This window comes from Silene latifolia, chromosome Y, assembly GCF_048544455.1.
Source record: "Silene latifolia isolate original U9 population chromosome Y, ASM4854445v1, whole genome shotgun sequence".
In the NCBI taxonomy this organism is placed as follows: domain Eukaryota; kingdom Viridiplantae; phylum Streptophyta; class Magnoliopsida; order Caryophyllales; family Caryophyllaceae; genus Silene; species Silene latifolia.
In genome coordinates, this window is record NC_133538.1 from 34,598,086 (window position 1) to 34,613,972 (window position 15,887).

The window sequence follows — 15,887 nt, forward strand, 5'->3', positions numbered from 1 at the left end:
TCAAATCCTCCTCTTTCTCCCTTTTTATTTCGTTTTTATGCTTGTTCTTTTATAGTTTGTTTTGTTCGTTTATCGCTTTTGTTTATCGTTTGTTTTAATTAACTATGAAACTAGTTTAGTCCGAGTATGAGTTAAAGTACCACCATGAACACCCGCGTTGACTTGAGATGGGAAAATAAACCGCTACTTCAGTCGGTCGTACACCCCGTCTCATTTACATATCCTCGTGTTCAAGGTAGGGCATAAATAAAACGAATTTCTAACTTCGCTCTTCGCTTTTGACCCCTTTGTTATTTCGGCCAATTCGATACACCCTAGGATCCGTTGTATGTTAGTTTAACCTCTGATTGTTAACATATGACGTATTTAGACGACATTAGGTCAATTTGATAACTTAATTAGACATGTTAGGTGGCATCGACATAGCTTTAAAAATCGATTAACAATTCTATAACCTAATTGAATACATCTTTCTTTTCACCTAATTTCTCGCTAGCATAGGAGTGCGTGATTAGCACCTTCCTATTAACACTCGACGAATAAGCATTAATCTTATGATATCTGACCTAATTGGACCCTTAGGCCGTGTAGAATAACACACTTGCGCGTTTCTTCTCAATCGATCAGTTTGTTTTATAACTTGTTTTCTAACTCGTTTTCTAATCCGTTTTGCAATCATTCGATCTAACTAATGAACCTAACTTAGGAACTAGGGTGGACGTGGCTTTAGGCCGTGAGGGTGATCGTGGTTTGGGCCGTGAGCTTGGCCGTCTTCTTTGTCTTTCTTGCTTCATTTTTTTATACCTTTTGTTCTTCGTTGTTTCGTTGCTTGTAATTTGTAATTTGTTTATCGAGTTGTAATTTTCGAGCTTGTTTTACTTTTATTGAGTCAAAACCTCTTCAAAAAACCTTAGTCTTGTTTTGTTAGACGGTTGTTCCCCAATGCTTGTAGGAGCGTAGTAAACCGCATGTTGTTTAAAGCAATATGGCCCGGTTTATGCTAATGCATGCTTTGGTGCGTAGCCTTATGCCTAATTCAATGAGATTAAGTGAAAGCACGCATTACGAGGAGTGACCCAGGGCCGTGTGTCATGTAGGCCGTGAGTCACCCCTTTGAGCACGGTTTTCTAGGCCGAATGGCCGCGTATTGCGTCGTGTGTATAGCGTTGTATTTAGATCGAGTTGTATCTTCTAATTTATTGTTGTGTCGGCATGAAATGCCTGGTTTGTAATAGGTAGATCCCAACGGCTCCCCCATTCCCCCTAAGCCTTGTTTGCTTTCGTTTATATGTTGTTTAGATCAATCAACCCACATGCTAAATTACAACTTTGACAAAGTTAGTTTAGTTGCATCTAAAACGACATAGAAATTGTTGTCACATGATAGGGTTAAAACAACGTTTGCATATCATACATCGTAGTAGCTATGACCTTGTTTGAAATCCGACACTTGACTTAGTAGAGGCCGTTATCGACGGGCGGGGTTAGGTGTCCTTATGGGCTTCCTAACACGTACCCTCACCCCTTACTCAAGATCTATGGTTTGTGGATCCGTCTAAATACCATTGGATTACGAGAGTCATTCAAATCGAGTGATATAGGGTACAAGTCTTTATCTTTAATCACTCGTAGTCGATGGGCTTTATGCTTTTCGATGAAAGGTGTAAAGTTGACTTGAACGGTTCCAAGTTCCCAAAAAACTTGGTGGCGACTCTAATATGTCTTAATTCGATTCGAAAGAACCTCGAGTCGATTATGCCTAGTGTGGATCCCGCGGACGCAGTTCCCGAGGGCCTTGTCCACAGTTTGTGTTATGGATAAAAAATACTGTTTATAAATCCCGACGTGGCATCAAGCTGACAGGAAAAAGTGGCAAAGAAGTGGCCACGTGGAGCGCGATGGTTAGTAGAGGAAAGGGAGGAAGGATCGCTGAGGTGGCGCATTGTAAACCATGGGATCAAAAGGCAACAAACACACTATAATATGGGCCAAGGAGGAAACCCACGTACAAAAGGAAGGAAATATTGGGCTTGGACTTTTTCAACAACTGTTACCTATCTTCATGGTAACAGTCCGAGATTCCAGGAGCAGACGTAGGGAGAAGTCCAGTAACCCTAGCTCCAATTCTAGCAGCTATATAAGGATAAGAAGACTCCACTCAAAGAGGTCATTGGCAATTGGCGATAATTCTCTACGAACATTACACTTGTATTTCCTTACTTGTTCATAAAACCTCGATTATAGTGCAAAAATTGGCGGGATTCCAACTCCCCCCGCGGTTGTTCCCACACCGGGTTTTCCGCATCACCAAAAATTCTTCGTGTCTTTTTCTTCGTTTGTCTTTATTTCGTCGTTCCTTTCGTTTGCATTTTAAACATAATTGGCATTTAGAATATTCACTATCACCCACATAATTGATTCATAACCGGTAGAAATTTACCAAAAGAGTTTGGCGCCCACCGTGGGGCATAGTGATCATTTTCTATAGCCAAGCCTCGCAAAACCGAACCAGCCGTTACAATGTCTGGAACCAGCCAGAATCCTTCCAGCAGCCAGAGTATGTCAGCCCTATATTCTGCAGCAGGACTTACCTTTGCATCCGCGGGATCAGTCAGTGCATCCCCAGCATCCAGCCAGACGATCCCCGTCAGCATGTCAACCAGAGCCATACCTCAGCTTCAGAAGCCACCACAGATTCCGAAGCGGCAGTGCACCCGATCGATCCAAATCCAAATAGGAAAGCGGCCCCGGCGAGAGGGGGCGCAAGATCCGGCCCGACCCAGAAAGCTCAGCGCGAAGCTCTCCGGCGGAGGATCTCCAAAGACTCGATCCGATCGGGTGATGATTCGGGGGATGGACACTCGCGTCGGGCCGTTGAGGATCCGAGGAAGGACAACCGTAACCTCGATGGCTCAAATCGTGACAAAGACGAACCACCCAAACCAAAGATCGCACCGAGGCTCCGGCCCAACCCGCGATGGAGGATCGGGTCGACTAATCCCGTCGAACTAGTTACCAGTCGGATCTTGCAGGGTAGCACCCAAATAACCAATCGAGCCAAGAGGATTGGGGTGTCTGTCATTCGATAATCCACCCGATCTGCCCCGACAGACAACAGGTAACGCTTTGTTTAGCACCCCTTCAGGATCTGACCTTCCACCCTTTTCAGGTACCCCCGCACACCACACACCAGGATGGCAATCTGGACCTGTCCCCAATGCAGCAATTCCATCCTGCAACCAGTTCACCAGTGGAGCCTGGATCGGGGATTACAAAGAGACACCCGGATGGCGGCTTGGATCCATAATCGGTGCAACACCAAGAATAACACCCAAAGACCAGCCAATTCTCTGGAGCACCTTGGCTAGGAGGTACATCTGCTGGTTCCTTCCCGCCTGTTTCTAACCCTCTTGCAGGAGCAGGTAATTCGCTGGAGCAGCAATACCAAGAGCTGAGGGAGCTGATGTATAGGATACCAGGCGTAGCCCGTCCACTGGAGAAAGCAGCCAGAGATAGCTACGCAGACTCGCCTTTTGTGGATGATATAGCTCTAATCGGTGTTCCTAAAAAATGTGTGCCGCCAGCTATGACACTCTATGACGGAACCACAGATCCACTTGACCATATCAACCACTACAAGCAGAAAATGATGGTGATAACCGCAACTGGATCTCTAAAGAAAGCTTGCATGTGCAAAGGTTTCGGATCAACACTGTTAGGAGCAGCTCTGCAGTGGTTCGTCGGCCTACCGAACAAGAGCATATCCAGCTTTGCCGATCTAGTCAATGCCTTCAACCAGCAATTCGCCAGCAGCAGAAAGCCAGAGAAGCAGACCAGAGACCTCTACCGGATAGTGCAAGGGTTTGAGGAATCTACTCGTGATTACTTGAACAGGTTCAACAAGGAGAAGGTGTCAATCCCGACGTGCGATATAGCGACCGCTATACAAGCCTTCCGCCGAGGACTGCACCAGGATTCACAGCTATACAAGGACCTAACCATGCATCCATGCACTACCTTTGAGGAGGTACAGTCGAAGGCAATTGCTGTCATGAGGCTGGAAGAAGACTCTGCACCCGTAAGAGGCACTTATGATTCAGACCCGGTATCCAGGAAGGCTCCAGTAGAAAAGAAGAGCGAGAGATCCAAACCCTACAAACAGAGCGTGAATAAAGTTTCGGAAATTCTCAAGGAAAGTCCGGCGGATCCGCTCCGAAAGTAAGTGAGTATGGTTTCACTACCAATCTTGCAGACTATTCAAAGCCTTGAAGGAGCCGGGACGCAGAGTCGATGGCCAAAACTTCCGGAAGGAAACCCCAACAAAGAGACACGGCAAAAGTGTGAGTTCCACTACAGCAACACTCACAACACCGATGAATGCCACTCCCTCGAAAGGAAGTCAAATTTCACTATGACCAAGGAAACCCGGATCACCTCCTACCCGAAACACAACCAGAGTAAATTCACGGGGATCGGGTTCCCGCCTCCCTCCTCCTCATTGCTCTAGAACTGTGAATGTCATTACAGGTGGATCGGAGCTGTGTGGCCTGACCTACTCAGCAGCTAAGAGGCACGCAACCAGGACTAAGGGAGACAGACCAGAAAGCTCCTGCTGGGTTAACCACCAGAATCTGCCGTCAGTCACCTTCGACGAAACAGACGCAGAATCTACTCCTGAACAGCACCACGATGCTCTAATCATCACGCTTACAATAGGAAATTGCAAGGTGAAAAAGATCCTGGTAGATACCAGAAGCTCCGTCAACTTGATCATGATGGAAACACTCAAAGGAATGGGATTCACCGAGAAAGATCTAGCAAAGAAGGCAATTCCCTTGGTTGGCTTCAGCGGCGAAACAAAGCACTCCCTAGGAGAAATCATCATCCCAACCTACGCCGGGGGTGTAAACAAACAGGTAAGGTATCTGGTTATTGATGGGCCTTCTACTTACAATGTAATCCTTGGCAGGCCCTGGATCCACGAGATGAAAGCAATTCCCTCAACGTACCACCAATGCCTGAAGTTTCCAACACCTTTGGGGGTGCAAGAAATACGTGGGGATCAGGAAGAAGCTAAGGATTGCTACAAGGTGGCTCTGAAGCCAACAACCGGTTCGCCCGCATAGCAATTACAGAGCCAGCGCATCCAGGACGAGTATATTGAGCCTCATCAGGCAGAACTAGACGAAGTCATCCTGGACTCGCTGCACCCAGAACGAACTGTTCTCATTGGATCTGAGTGTAGAGGTAAAATTCGTGAAGAAATCGTTCGGTTGTTGAGAGCTAACATAGACTGCTTTGCTTGGTCACATGATGATATGATAGGGATAGACCCAAGTGTGATAACTCAAAAGCTTAGTGTGGATCCAAGCTATAAACCTGTGCAGCAGAAAAGAAGAAAATTTGCTTCTGAAAGAAACTAGGTCATAAATCAAGAAGTAGATAACCTGCTTGCTGCAGGAAAGATTCGTGAAGTAAAGTACCCGGAATGGTTGTCTAATGTGGTAGTGGTCCCAAAGAAGAATGGCAAGTGGAGGGTCTGCGTCGATTTCACGGATCTAAACAAAGCTTACCCAAAGGATCCATTCCCTCTACCACACATAGACGCCATGGTGGATGCTACTGCAGGCCACGAGATGTTGACATTCCTGGATGCCTGGAGCGGATATAACCAGATAAAGATGCACCCCAGTGACCAGGAAAAGACGGCATTCAGGTCCGAGAGAGGTATCTATTGTTATAATGTCATGCCTTTTGGACTGAAAAATGCAGGATTCACCTATCAGAGGCTGGTAAACATGATGTTTAAAGAGCAAATAGGCCAAACTATGGAAGTATACATAGACGATATGGTCGTTAAATCGAAGCAGGCTTCACAGCACCACCAGCACCTGGCAGAAACTTTCAATACCCTCAGAAAGTACCAAATGAAGTTGAATCCTACGAAGTGCACCTTTGGAGTATCCAGTGGAAAGTTTCTGGGGTACATGCTAACCCAGAGGGGGATAGAGGCCAGCACCGAGCAAATAAAAGCAATTCTGCAGCTGGAATCACCGCAGAAACCAAAAGACGTCCAGCGCCTGACTGGAAGAGTGGTTGCCTTAAACGATTCATATCCGGATCCTCCGACAGATGCAGGCTGTTCTATGATATACTCGAAAAAAGCCAAATATTTGAGTGGACGAATGACCACGAAAAGCATTTCAGAGTCGTTATCTCGACCCCACCCCCTCCTGTCGAAACCAGAGCCAGGAGAACCACTGTTCCTGTATCTATCGGTCACAGAAGCAGCAGTCAGTGCAGTACTAGTACGAGAGCAGGAAGGATCACAGCATCCAGTATACTACATCAATAAGTCTCTGCTTCCGGCAGAGACCAAGTACACGTCACTAGAAAAACTTGTTCTTGCACTAGTTACTGCATCCTATAAATTGCGTCCCTACTTCGAGTCTCATACAATTTCTGTGATAACTAATTATCCTCTTAAAACTATCATGAGAAAACCAGAATTGTCAGGAAGAATGGCTAAATGGTCCGTGCATTTGAGCGGGTACGATTTGAAGTTTGAACTCCGTACGGCCATAAAGTCTCAGGCTCTGGCAAACTTTGTGTCTGACTTCTGCCCAACACTCCAGACCCAGGCCGAACAGGACATCCTGATCCTGGAAGAAGACAAAGGAGAGCAGGTATGGGAGCTACATGTGGACGGAGCCTCCAACGCCAAAGGAGCAGGAGTAGGACTGGTCCTCAAATCACCCCAGGGAGACCTCATAGTCCAGGTCGTACGATGTGAATTCAAAGCCACAAACAACGAAGCAGAATATGAGGCACTAATCCTGGGTCCAAGGCGCTCTGGATCGAAAATCGACACCTTCAGGTCTGCGGTGATTCTAAGCTTATAGTTAACCATGTTAATGATCGCTATGAGGCCAGGATCCCAGGATGATGGCATATCTAGACGTAGCAAAGGAGCTGAAAATCGATTTGTCACATTCAACATCAAGCAAATCCCCGGGAGCGAGAATGCGAAGCGACGACGCACTAGCCACCCTGGGGGCAACCTTTAAGACAGGAACTATCTCCACGATACCAATTGTCCACGTGCTGGAGCCAGCAACACTAAAATCTCAGCAGGAAGCAGGAAAAGTGTGCAGCACCAGCAGTGAAGAAAATACTCCAGATTGGAGAAAACCCTACCTAGACTGGTTGCAGAATGACGTCCTATCAGCAGACAAAAAGGAGGTAAGGAGCTTCAAAATGAGAGCATCCAGATTCATACTAATTGATGATGTTCTTTTCAGGAAATCCCTCGTTGGACCCTACCTCAGATGCCTGGATCGGGAAGAGTCTCAGGCTGTTTTGCATGCTCTCCACAGTGGAGACTGTGGAAACCATGCAGGGGGCAGGAGCCTGTCCAACAAGGCACTGAGGCAGGGATACTTCTGGCCCACAATGCGCAAAGATGCCATGGAATTCGCAAAAAGATGCGACGCTTGCCAAAGGCACACCCACGTTAGCTACCAGCCTGCAGAACCTCTACACCAGGTTATCTCACCATGGCCCTTCATGAAGTGGGGAATGGACATCGTGGGACCACTACCCAGAGCACCAGGAAATAAAGTCTACATGCTCGCCATGACGGATTACTTCTCCAAATGGATAGAAGCAGAGTCATTCTCCCAGGTTACAGAAACCCAGGTGATATCTTTCATTAAACGCAATATCATGTGCAGGTTTGACATTCCATCTGAGATTATATGTGATAATGGGTCCCAATTCATTGGAAATAAGACGGAAGCTTTTTGTGCTAGGTGGAATATCTCGTTGCAGAAATCTACTCCTAGGAACCTCCAGTCCAATGGACAAGCCGAATCCAGCAACAAGATTATCATTGAAAACTTGAAAAAGAAACTAGAGGAGATTGGGGGCAAATGGGCAGAAGAGCTACCTCTGGTTCTCTGGGCTGACGAACCACGCCAAAGGTTGCAAACGGGCAAACCCCCTTCATCCTGGTGTTCGGAGCGACGATCATCCCATCCGGTTAGGGTCCCAACCCACGAGATATGGATGCATCACGAAGACCGGAACCAGGTGGAAATGGCAAGCGGCTGGACACGATAGATGAACTCGAACCGCGCCCGGATCGGGATGGCTTCCTACCGGCGATCACCGTGGCTAAAAGCTACAACAAGAACGTAAAGGTAAGAACTCTGCAGGTGGGAGATCTGGTCCTGAGGAAAGTCTTCCAGAATACCAAGAACCAGCAAGCAGGGAAATTCGCCTACAACTGGGAAGGGCCATACCAAGTAGAAAGCACAGTTGGAAATGGAGCCTACCAACTCATGACTATGGAGGGGCAAATGGTTCCCAGATCCTGGAATATCACCCACCTGAAAAAATATTTTACTTAAGTCACCAGCATGGTCAAACAACTGGGTACTCAGCCTACCAGATACAGTCCAGCCAGGTTCTAGATATTGCCTTACATATTTTCTGGCTCTGAATATTTTTCTGTCTCTGAGTATTTTTATGTCTCCAAACATTTTTCTGGCCCTAAGATATTTTCCTGCTTCTGAAATATTTTTCTATTCCTAAATATTTTTCTGGGTCTGAATATCTCCTGATTCTGAAAGTTTTCTGGCTCTAAAACGTTATTTTTGAATTCAACATTTCAGGTTCTAATAGCCTTGCTCGTATTTTAACTCTAACAAGTTTTAAGTTGTAAGACCGTCTTGAATAATTTAAATTTTATAAAGGAGCCAAGTAAATAAGATGCAAACTAATCTGGCAGAGCCTGTATTCATTACAGAAGGCGTGTGTCCGTGGCTAAGCACGTACAACCGGGACAACCAGCCCCCCGCGATGCATTATCACCCACGCAAGCCTGGCTCCTCTGGACGAGTCGGCATACTAGACCCCTTAGCCAGCAACCTAACAGCGATGGCCAAACAAACGACGTGCATGCACAAATCAAAGCACCAGAAACGGTACGACACAAAGAGATAACCATTAGGAAATACTTAAGTTTCAAAAGCAAAGTATGTCTGGCACCAGAGCCAGACCAAAAGTACATAAACTGTTCAAAATAAAGATGCCATGCCCCGTAGGGCCAAAAACTAACTAAGCATAGCAAAAGTCTTTCAGATGCAGGAAAAAACTAATCTATGTCAATATGCTCCACAGCTTCACAAGCAGCTGCCTGAGTATCAGGAGCAGGAGAATTCACCTCTTCCTCAGCATCCTGATCCTCGGGCGGAAGCAAAGACTGGTTCCACCAAGCCACCAAAGACATCCAGTTCGGACCATCGGGAAAGTAGCAATGAAGCTTCCCTCTTCAGCTCCTAAGTCCCAGGCCAAATGCTCTCCCTTCTGGAACATCTTTATACATTTGATCTTCGTTTCCAGAGCAGCATAGGACAAAGCATTCATCAGAGTCCCTTTCAACTCCCGCACATCCGAAGCCTTCTCTTCCTGGATCTGAGCAACACGAGCCTCAGCATCTGAGGCACGTTTCTCAGCATCTGCAGCACGTTTTTCCACAACAGAAATATGTCCCTCAAACACGAGGCACGCTTTTCAAGATCGGCACCTTCTTCTCAAAGATCGCAATCTTCCCCTCAAGACTGAGAAATCCGCCCTTCAGCAATAGAGAGACTGTTACGCAAACTCTGCTTCTGAGTGGCCTCCTCCAACAGCAAACTCTGGGACTTGTTCAGATCAGCCTGAGTCTTAAGCCTATCCTCATTTGCTTCTTTCGCCAGCTTCTGGAGTTTTGCATTTTCTACTACTAGGAGAGACACCTTCTCCCGCAGATACAGAGCCATCTGGAAGGACTGGTGCACCAGAACCAGGTGTTAAAAAAAATAAAAAAAAAATGAAATGGCAGCGGCCAATGGTCATTTACCTCAAAAGAATGCTCAGCTGCACGGTCCACCGAGTCAAGCAAAGGTTTGCTATCCAACGCAGACCTAGGAGCTGGGAGAAGCATCTGGTTCATTAAGTCCAAGTTACTCGCAGACCTAGCCCTTCCAAAATCGTTTGGAAGTGTGAAGACAATAACCCTGCAGCGAGAATGATTTAGAACCCGAGGCGGCCCGAAGCGGGGACACTCCCGAAGCGGGGCGGCTCGAAGGTGAAGGGCTTCGGCGTTGGGATTGGGCCGAGCGTACTTAGCCGGGACAGAAGCGGGAATAGGCTTAGGGACCGGGGACCTCCGAAGCGGATGACCCATGCCCGGTAGTGGAGGCCTCACGGCTAGAGGAGTAGCTTCGATAGGAGTCTCCGCTCCTTGGCCCGGCTAGCAAGCAGCAGACCTTCTCTTGGGACGAGGTCCAACCGAAGGGGGTAGACTTTCTTTTCTCAGCAGGCTTGGGGGCAGCCGCAACCTGCTCCTTTTTCTTCTGAGCCAGAACATCATCCAGGGAAATTCTAGATTTTGCAGAACCTGGAAGCAACAAAGATCAAGTCAGAACCAGATATATGAAATATCCAGAAACAGAACCTAGTCAAAAAAGGAAGAACAACGCACTAGTCGACATTTAATCTTTCTCTTCAGCAGTTGTTTTCTTCACCACAGCAGTAGAATCCTGAACCAGATTGGGGAAAGTCCTATTTTCTGGAGGTGGACTAAATAGCTTGGAAAGAGAGGCGGTTCCGTCAGGAGACAAAGGCAAAGGGCACAAACCTGCACAAAAAACCAAGTAAGGAAAGATGAGCATCAAAGGCAAATACACAGGAATAAGGGCATGCAAATACCATCTGTTGATCGCCAGACACTGACAATGTAGTCAGTAGGAGCGGGAAGAGTGTCAATTTTCACGAAAATAAAGCGGGAAAACCACTTGCTGTCGTCCGGCTTCACGGGAAAGATGATGCCATTCTTTTCCCCATCTCGAACCCGAATGGTCACTTGACCCCGGGCGAGAGACCTGACCGAAAACAAGTGTGCAAGGTCCGGGAGACCAATCCCATAACCAAAACGGGTATTCATAGCATCAATCGCAAGCAAGGTCCACCAAGTATATGGAGCCACTTGGCAAATAGCCAAATGATTCAAGTTCAGAAACTCTTGAATCAGAGGAGGAAAAGGAAACCTCAAACCCAGACGGAAAGCATATTCATATAAACATATCCACCCCACTCTCACTGAGTCGGCTTTTTGGCCAGGGGTTGGGATGTGAAACACCACATCGTCAGAGAAACCAAAGGTTTTCTTGATATAATCAAGATCCTCGGAGGTGAAATCAGAATCACAAGAATGTTTGGCGGAAAGAACGCCGCCGGAGAGGAAAGCGTCAGACGGCATCACTGGATCCGAGGCCGAGGTCGAAGAAGCAGATTTTTGTGACATGATATGCAAAGAAATGAAAAGAAAGCGAAGTTGAAGACGAAGTACCTGTGGAAAAGCAACCGGCAGAAAGAAAGAGAGTTTATAGGAAGGAGAGATGAAAGTGATTGATGGCGACAGAGAAGTGAGAAAGTAGGGAGTTTGGGGAATACCGAGGGGATATAAGAGGGAGAGAGGAAGATTTAGTGGGAGAGTGGGAAAGTAATTGTGGCGGTTGAGAAGTCATTAGGTGGGGAAGATGTAGAAACCAAGATAACTGCTAAAACTTCGTCAGTTCTCCGCATCGCAACTGAAATTCCCGCCCAAAAATATTTGAGACGGAAATTTGGGGGCAATTGTTATGGATAAAAAATATTGTTTATAAATCCCGACGTGGCATCAAGTTGACAGGAAAAAGTGGCAAAGAAGTGGCCACGTGGAGCGCGATGGTTGGTAGAGGAAAGGGAGGAAGGATCGCTGAGGTGGTGCATTGTAAACCATGGGATCAAAAGGCAACAAACACACTATAATATGGGCCAAGGAGGAAACCCACGTACAAAAGAAAGGAAATATTGGGCTTGGAATTTTTCAACAACTGTTACCTATCTTCATGGTAACAGTCCGAGATTCCAGGAGCAGACGTAGGGAGAAGTCCAGTAACCCTAGCTCCAATTCTAGCAGCTATATAAGGATAAGAAGACTCCACTCAAAGAGGTCATTGGCAATTGGCGATAATTCTCTACGAACATTACACTTGTATTTCCTTACTTGTTCATAAAACCTCGATTATAGTGCAAAAATTGGCCGGATTCCGACTCCCCCCGCGGTTGTTCCCACACCGGGTTTTCCGCGTCACCAAAAATTCTCCGTGTCTTTTTCTTCGTTTGTCTTTATTTCGTCGTTCCTTTCGTTTGCATTTTAAACATAATTGGCATTTAGAATATTCACTATCACCCACATAATTGATTCATAACCGGTAGAAATTTACCAAAACAGTTTGATAAGTTTTAGTAAGGTAATTAGTTGATGGTTAATGAGATTAAATTTCCGTTTGTTTGCAATGACGTGCCTCTAGTTGCAGCAACCATCATACTTGGGTTGCCTTCAATTGTAATCTGACTTCTTATTTTTTATCTAAGTGTATATCTTTTTACCTTGATGCTAAACAATTGCATTTTACTCCATGATGGAGTTACAGTGAGATTAAATTTCGTTTGTTATTATGAAACCGTCTTATAGAAGAACTAGTATTGGTGCCCGGCTTCGCCCGGGCTACCTCTACTTACCATTCAATTTTTTTTCATTAAATAAAATTACTTAAAGTTGCATAACCCATAAATTTATTATCGCTAATATATTTTTCTATGACATATCCTAAAATTACGATGAAATAAATTTTGAGACAAATTCACTACTCCCGCTATTAACGTCTTACTCTTATTAATGAAACAATAGTAATAACATTTCACTACTTGCCCGTAATCGTTGTTACTTTCACTACTCCCGCCGAATTTATTGTTACTGTCACTACTGCCGCATTAATATTGATAATTTCACTACTCCCGCTGTAATTATTGTTACTTTCACTATTGCCGCATTAATATTGATTATTTCACTACTCCCGTTGTTGTTTCTACCACTTTCACTAATCTCGCTGATAATATTGTTACTTTTACTGTTCAAATGAGTGATTACTATCATATAACTATATCCAATGTTACTACAATTCTTTTCTTTACTGACGAAATTACTTTTACTACCTAGCATGCAATTTTAAGAGGATTATATATTTATATAAATATAGTACATATATGCATTAAATCAAATCGAAAGAATTATGCAATGTTATATATTGTGGAATCTAACTTGAATTATTTATAACCTACTTATATTATATTTTTATATGTTAAATAATTAACATCTCTATGCATCTAATAAACTATGAAGTTTAATAAAACTGCATAGATTTTAAATTTAATATATAATTTTATGATAATAATAATTAATACTATAAGTGTGCATGTTTATACTAATTATTTATTTTATTTTAAGGAATTTGACCATCTTTCAGTCTTCTATAAATATTTAGGAAAATTATCGACATCTTCTTTCTTTTAGTCTCCTTGAAATTGACCATCTTAATTAATTATTTTCTTTTAAGAAAATTGGTCATCTTAATTAATTATTTTATTTTTAGGAAATTGACCATGTTTTAGTCCCTTACAAATGTTTAGAAAAATTATCAAGCTACTATATAATTTAATTTTAACCCAAACTATATAATATTTGCATTGAGATCCCTTAATCGGGTCCATCATACGGTGCTAGTGATTTAAAACTATATAGTATAATTATTTTGTATAACTTCCTTTAATTACATTGAAGTCCCTTGGTTTCTGGATTTAATATATAGTATTGATATATAGTTCTCACAATTTTTCTATATATTTATCATACTCTGATTTATTCATAGTTAGATGGTCTTGTGTTATTAGTCCCGTATAAAATCGTAATTCTTGACTTTGTTCATTTGTATTTATTTTTTTGGCTTATTTGACAAAATCGATATGAGACCTATTTAGTATTTTTAAATGGTAGCTCAAATTTTTATAATCTTATGTGAATATTATTGGTAATTTAATCATACACATTTGATACGTTATAGAAAGTTAGAGTTAAAACTATATCATGTCATCGCTGAAGTTGTTTATATCTAATATTGTCATTGTAGAAATTTGTCTCTGCCAAATGCTAAGTAATTGTTAATCTTTAGTTCTTTTTCCTATTATGACATGTTACTTTTTCCTGAAATATTTTTTTTAAAACTAAAAAACAGTTTTTTCCTAAGGTTTTTTTGTAAGACAATTACGGGTTTGGTTATAATTAACAACTCGAATCTTTTGTAAATCTTTTAAATATTTAAAAAAGTTTTTAAATAAAATTATCTTTGTTACTACACGAGTTTCACTGAATAGTTAAAATCGAACAACTTAGATTTTTGACAATATTATACGTTTATTATATGATTTTTTTTTGCGTTATAAACATTTCTAAAATAAATATTCTTTATAAAGTTGTTTTTCTATTATTATTTTAGTAAAGAATAATCGATAAATTATTAGATCAACTTCTATTAGTATTATTTTTCTCATAAATTATTAGATTTACTACTATTAGGATTAGTTTCTCATAAATTATTAGAGCTACTTCGATTAGGATAATTTTCTCATAAATTATTAAGAGGAAAAAGCTAGATCTACACTTATTAGAATTTCTAAAAGAGTTGGACTCTCTAATATCGCTCGAAAAGTTTCTAAAAGCTAGATCTACACTTATTAAAATTTCTAAAAAAGTTGGACTCTCTAATATCGCTCGAAACGTTTCTACTTTATATATATGTATTGATTTGGTGTAAACAAATGGCCTGATTGATTATGGCTAATTTCCTAATTACCCTTATTATCAAAAAATTTGCGAGATCTTATCATTATTTGTGTGTGGAAAGCGTCTTATTTTATATGGAGTACTCTTTCTTTCCACTATCATATGTATGTGTGAGGAGAACTTGAGTTAAAAAAGAGTTATTCCAGTTTCCAAAGTACGGAGAATTGTAGCATGTTAAAATACTCATACAGAGCAAATAAGTTTATAAAAAACAATTCTTAGGAGTTATTTTCTTATCAAATGAAGCTTTCGTAAATCTCTCAAACCTATTAGATAAGAAAAGAAGAAGGAAATTAAAACAAAATACACAATAAACACTAAAGTAGCAATTATTCCGTAAAGAACTCATATATTGACAATGCCTGAAGTAAAATACTAAAGAAAAATAGTCACTTATACATGTAGATGTTTTACAATATTTGAAATTTTGTATTAATTATATCATTGAACATTTATTCTCCTATAAGATCTCGTCTTAAGCTGCCTTACACAAGGATCAATATCAATCAATATATATATATATATATATATATATATATATATATATATATATAGAATTAGGATCCCGTATTTAACTAAATTACGGTGCGAACTGCATTTAACTTAAAAAAAAAAACAAGGACACAACATCATTGTAAAGGCCCAAAACACGTTATCACCCAATCCACACTCCTTTACTGTTCTCTCTCCACATATCCTTTCCACTCATTAATGATAAAACCCACTGCCTCCCAACATCAATGGCGACACAAACATCGACCACCAACTCTGCCTTCTCCGGCGACAAAAACAAAGAAAAACCAATCAAACTCATCGGTGCTCTATCCAAACTCCAGTATCACCGACTAATCACTCCTATATTCGTCCCTTTATTTCTTCTCTTCATTTATCTTCGTTGTTGGCCACCACCATCACAGATGAAGTCGATTTTTGCAATAATCGACTCTTAACATCACAAATAACAATTACTGGCTCCAAATTTACGGAATCCGTCATTGGCAATATTAGTTTTATGAAATTTTACTTCGTTTTTGGTAGATCTAACAATTAAATCGTATTTTGAAAAAAAAAACAAATAAAATAAAAGTAAGGATGGGTAAATCGACGGGAGGGAAAG

At 42.3% G+C, this 15,887-nt stretch overlaps 1 protein-coding gene across 1 annotated transcript; it reads left to right on the forward strand.

The window, feature by feature from the left end:
• Positions 1-2,520: 2,520 nt before the first annotated feature.
• On the forward strand, positions 2,521-5,126 carry LOC141627829 (uncharacterized). The gene is made up of 5 exons (XM_074441044.1): positions 2,521-2,557; positions 3,417-3,572; positions 3,699-4,165; positions 4,253-4,340; positions 4,528-5,126. The coding sequence occupies exons 1-5, from the start codon at positions 2,521-2,523 to the stop codon at positions 5,124-5,126; spliced, it is 1,347 nt and encodes a 448-aa protein (XP_074297145.1).
• Positions 5,127-15,887: the final 10,761 nt, after the last annotated feature.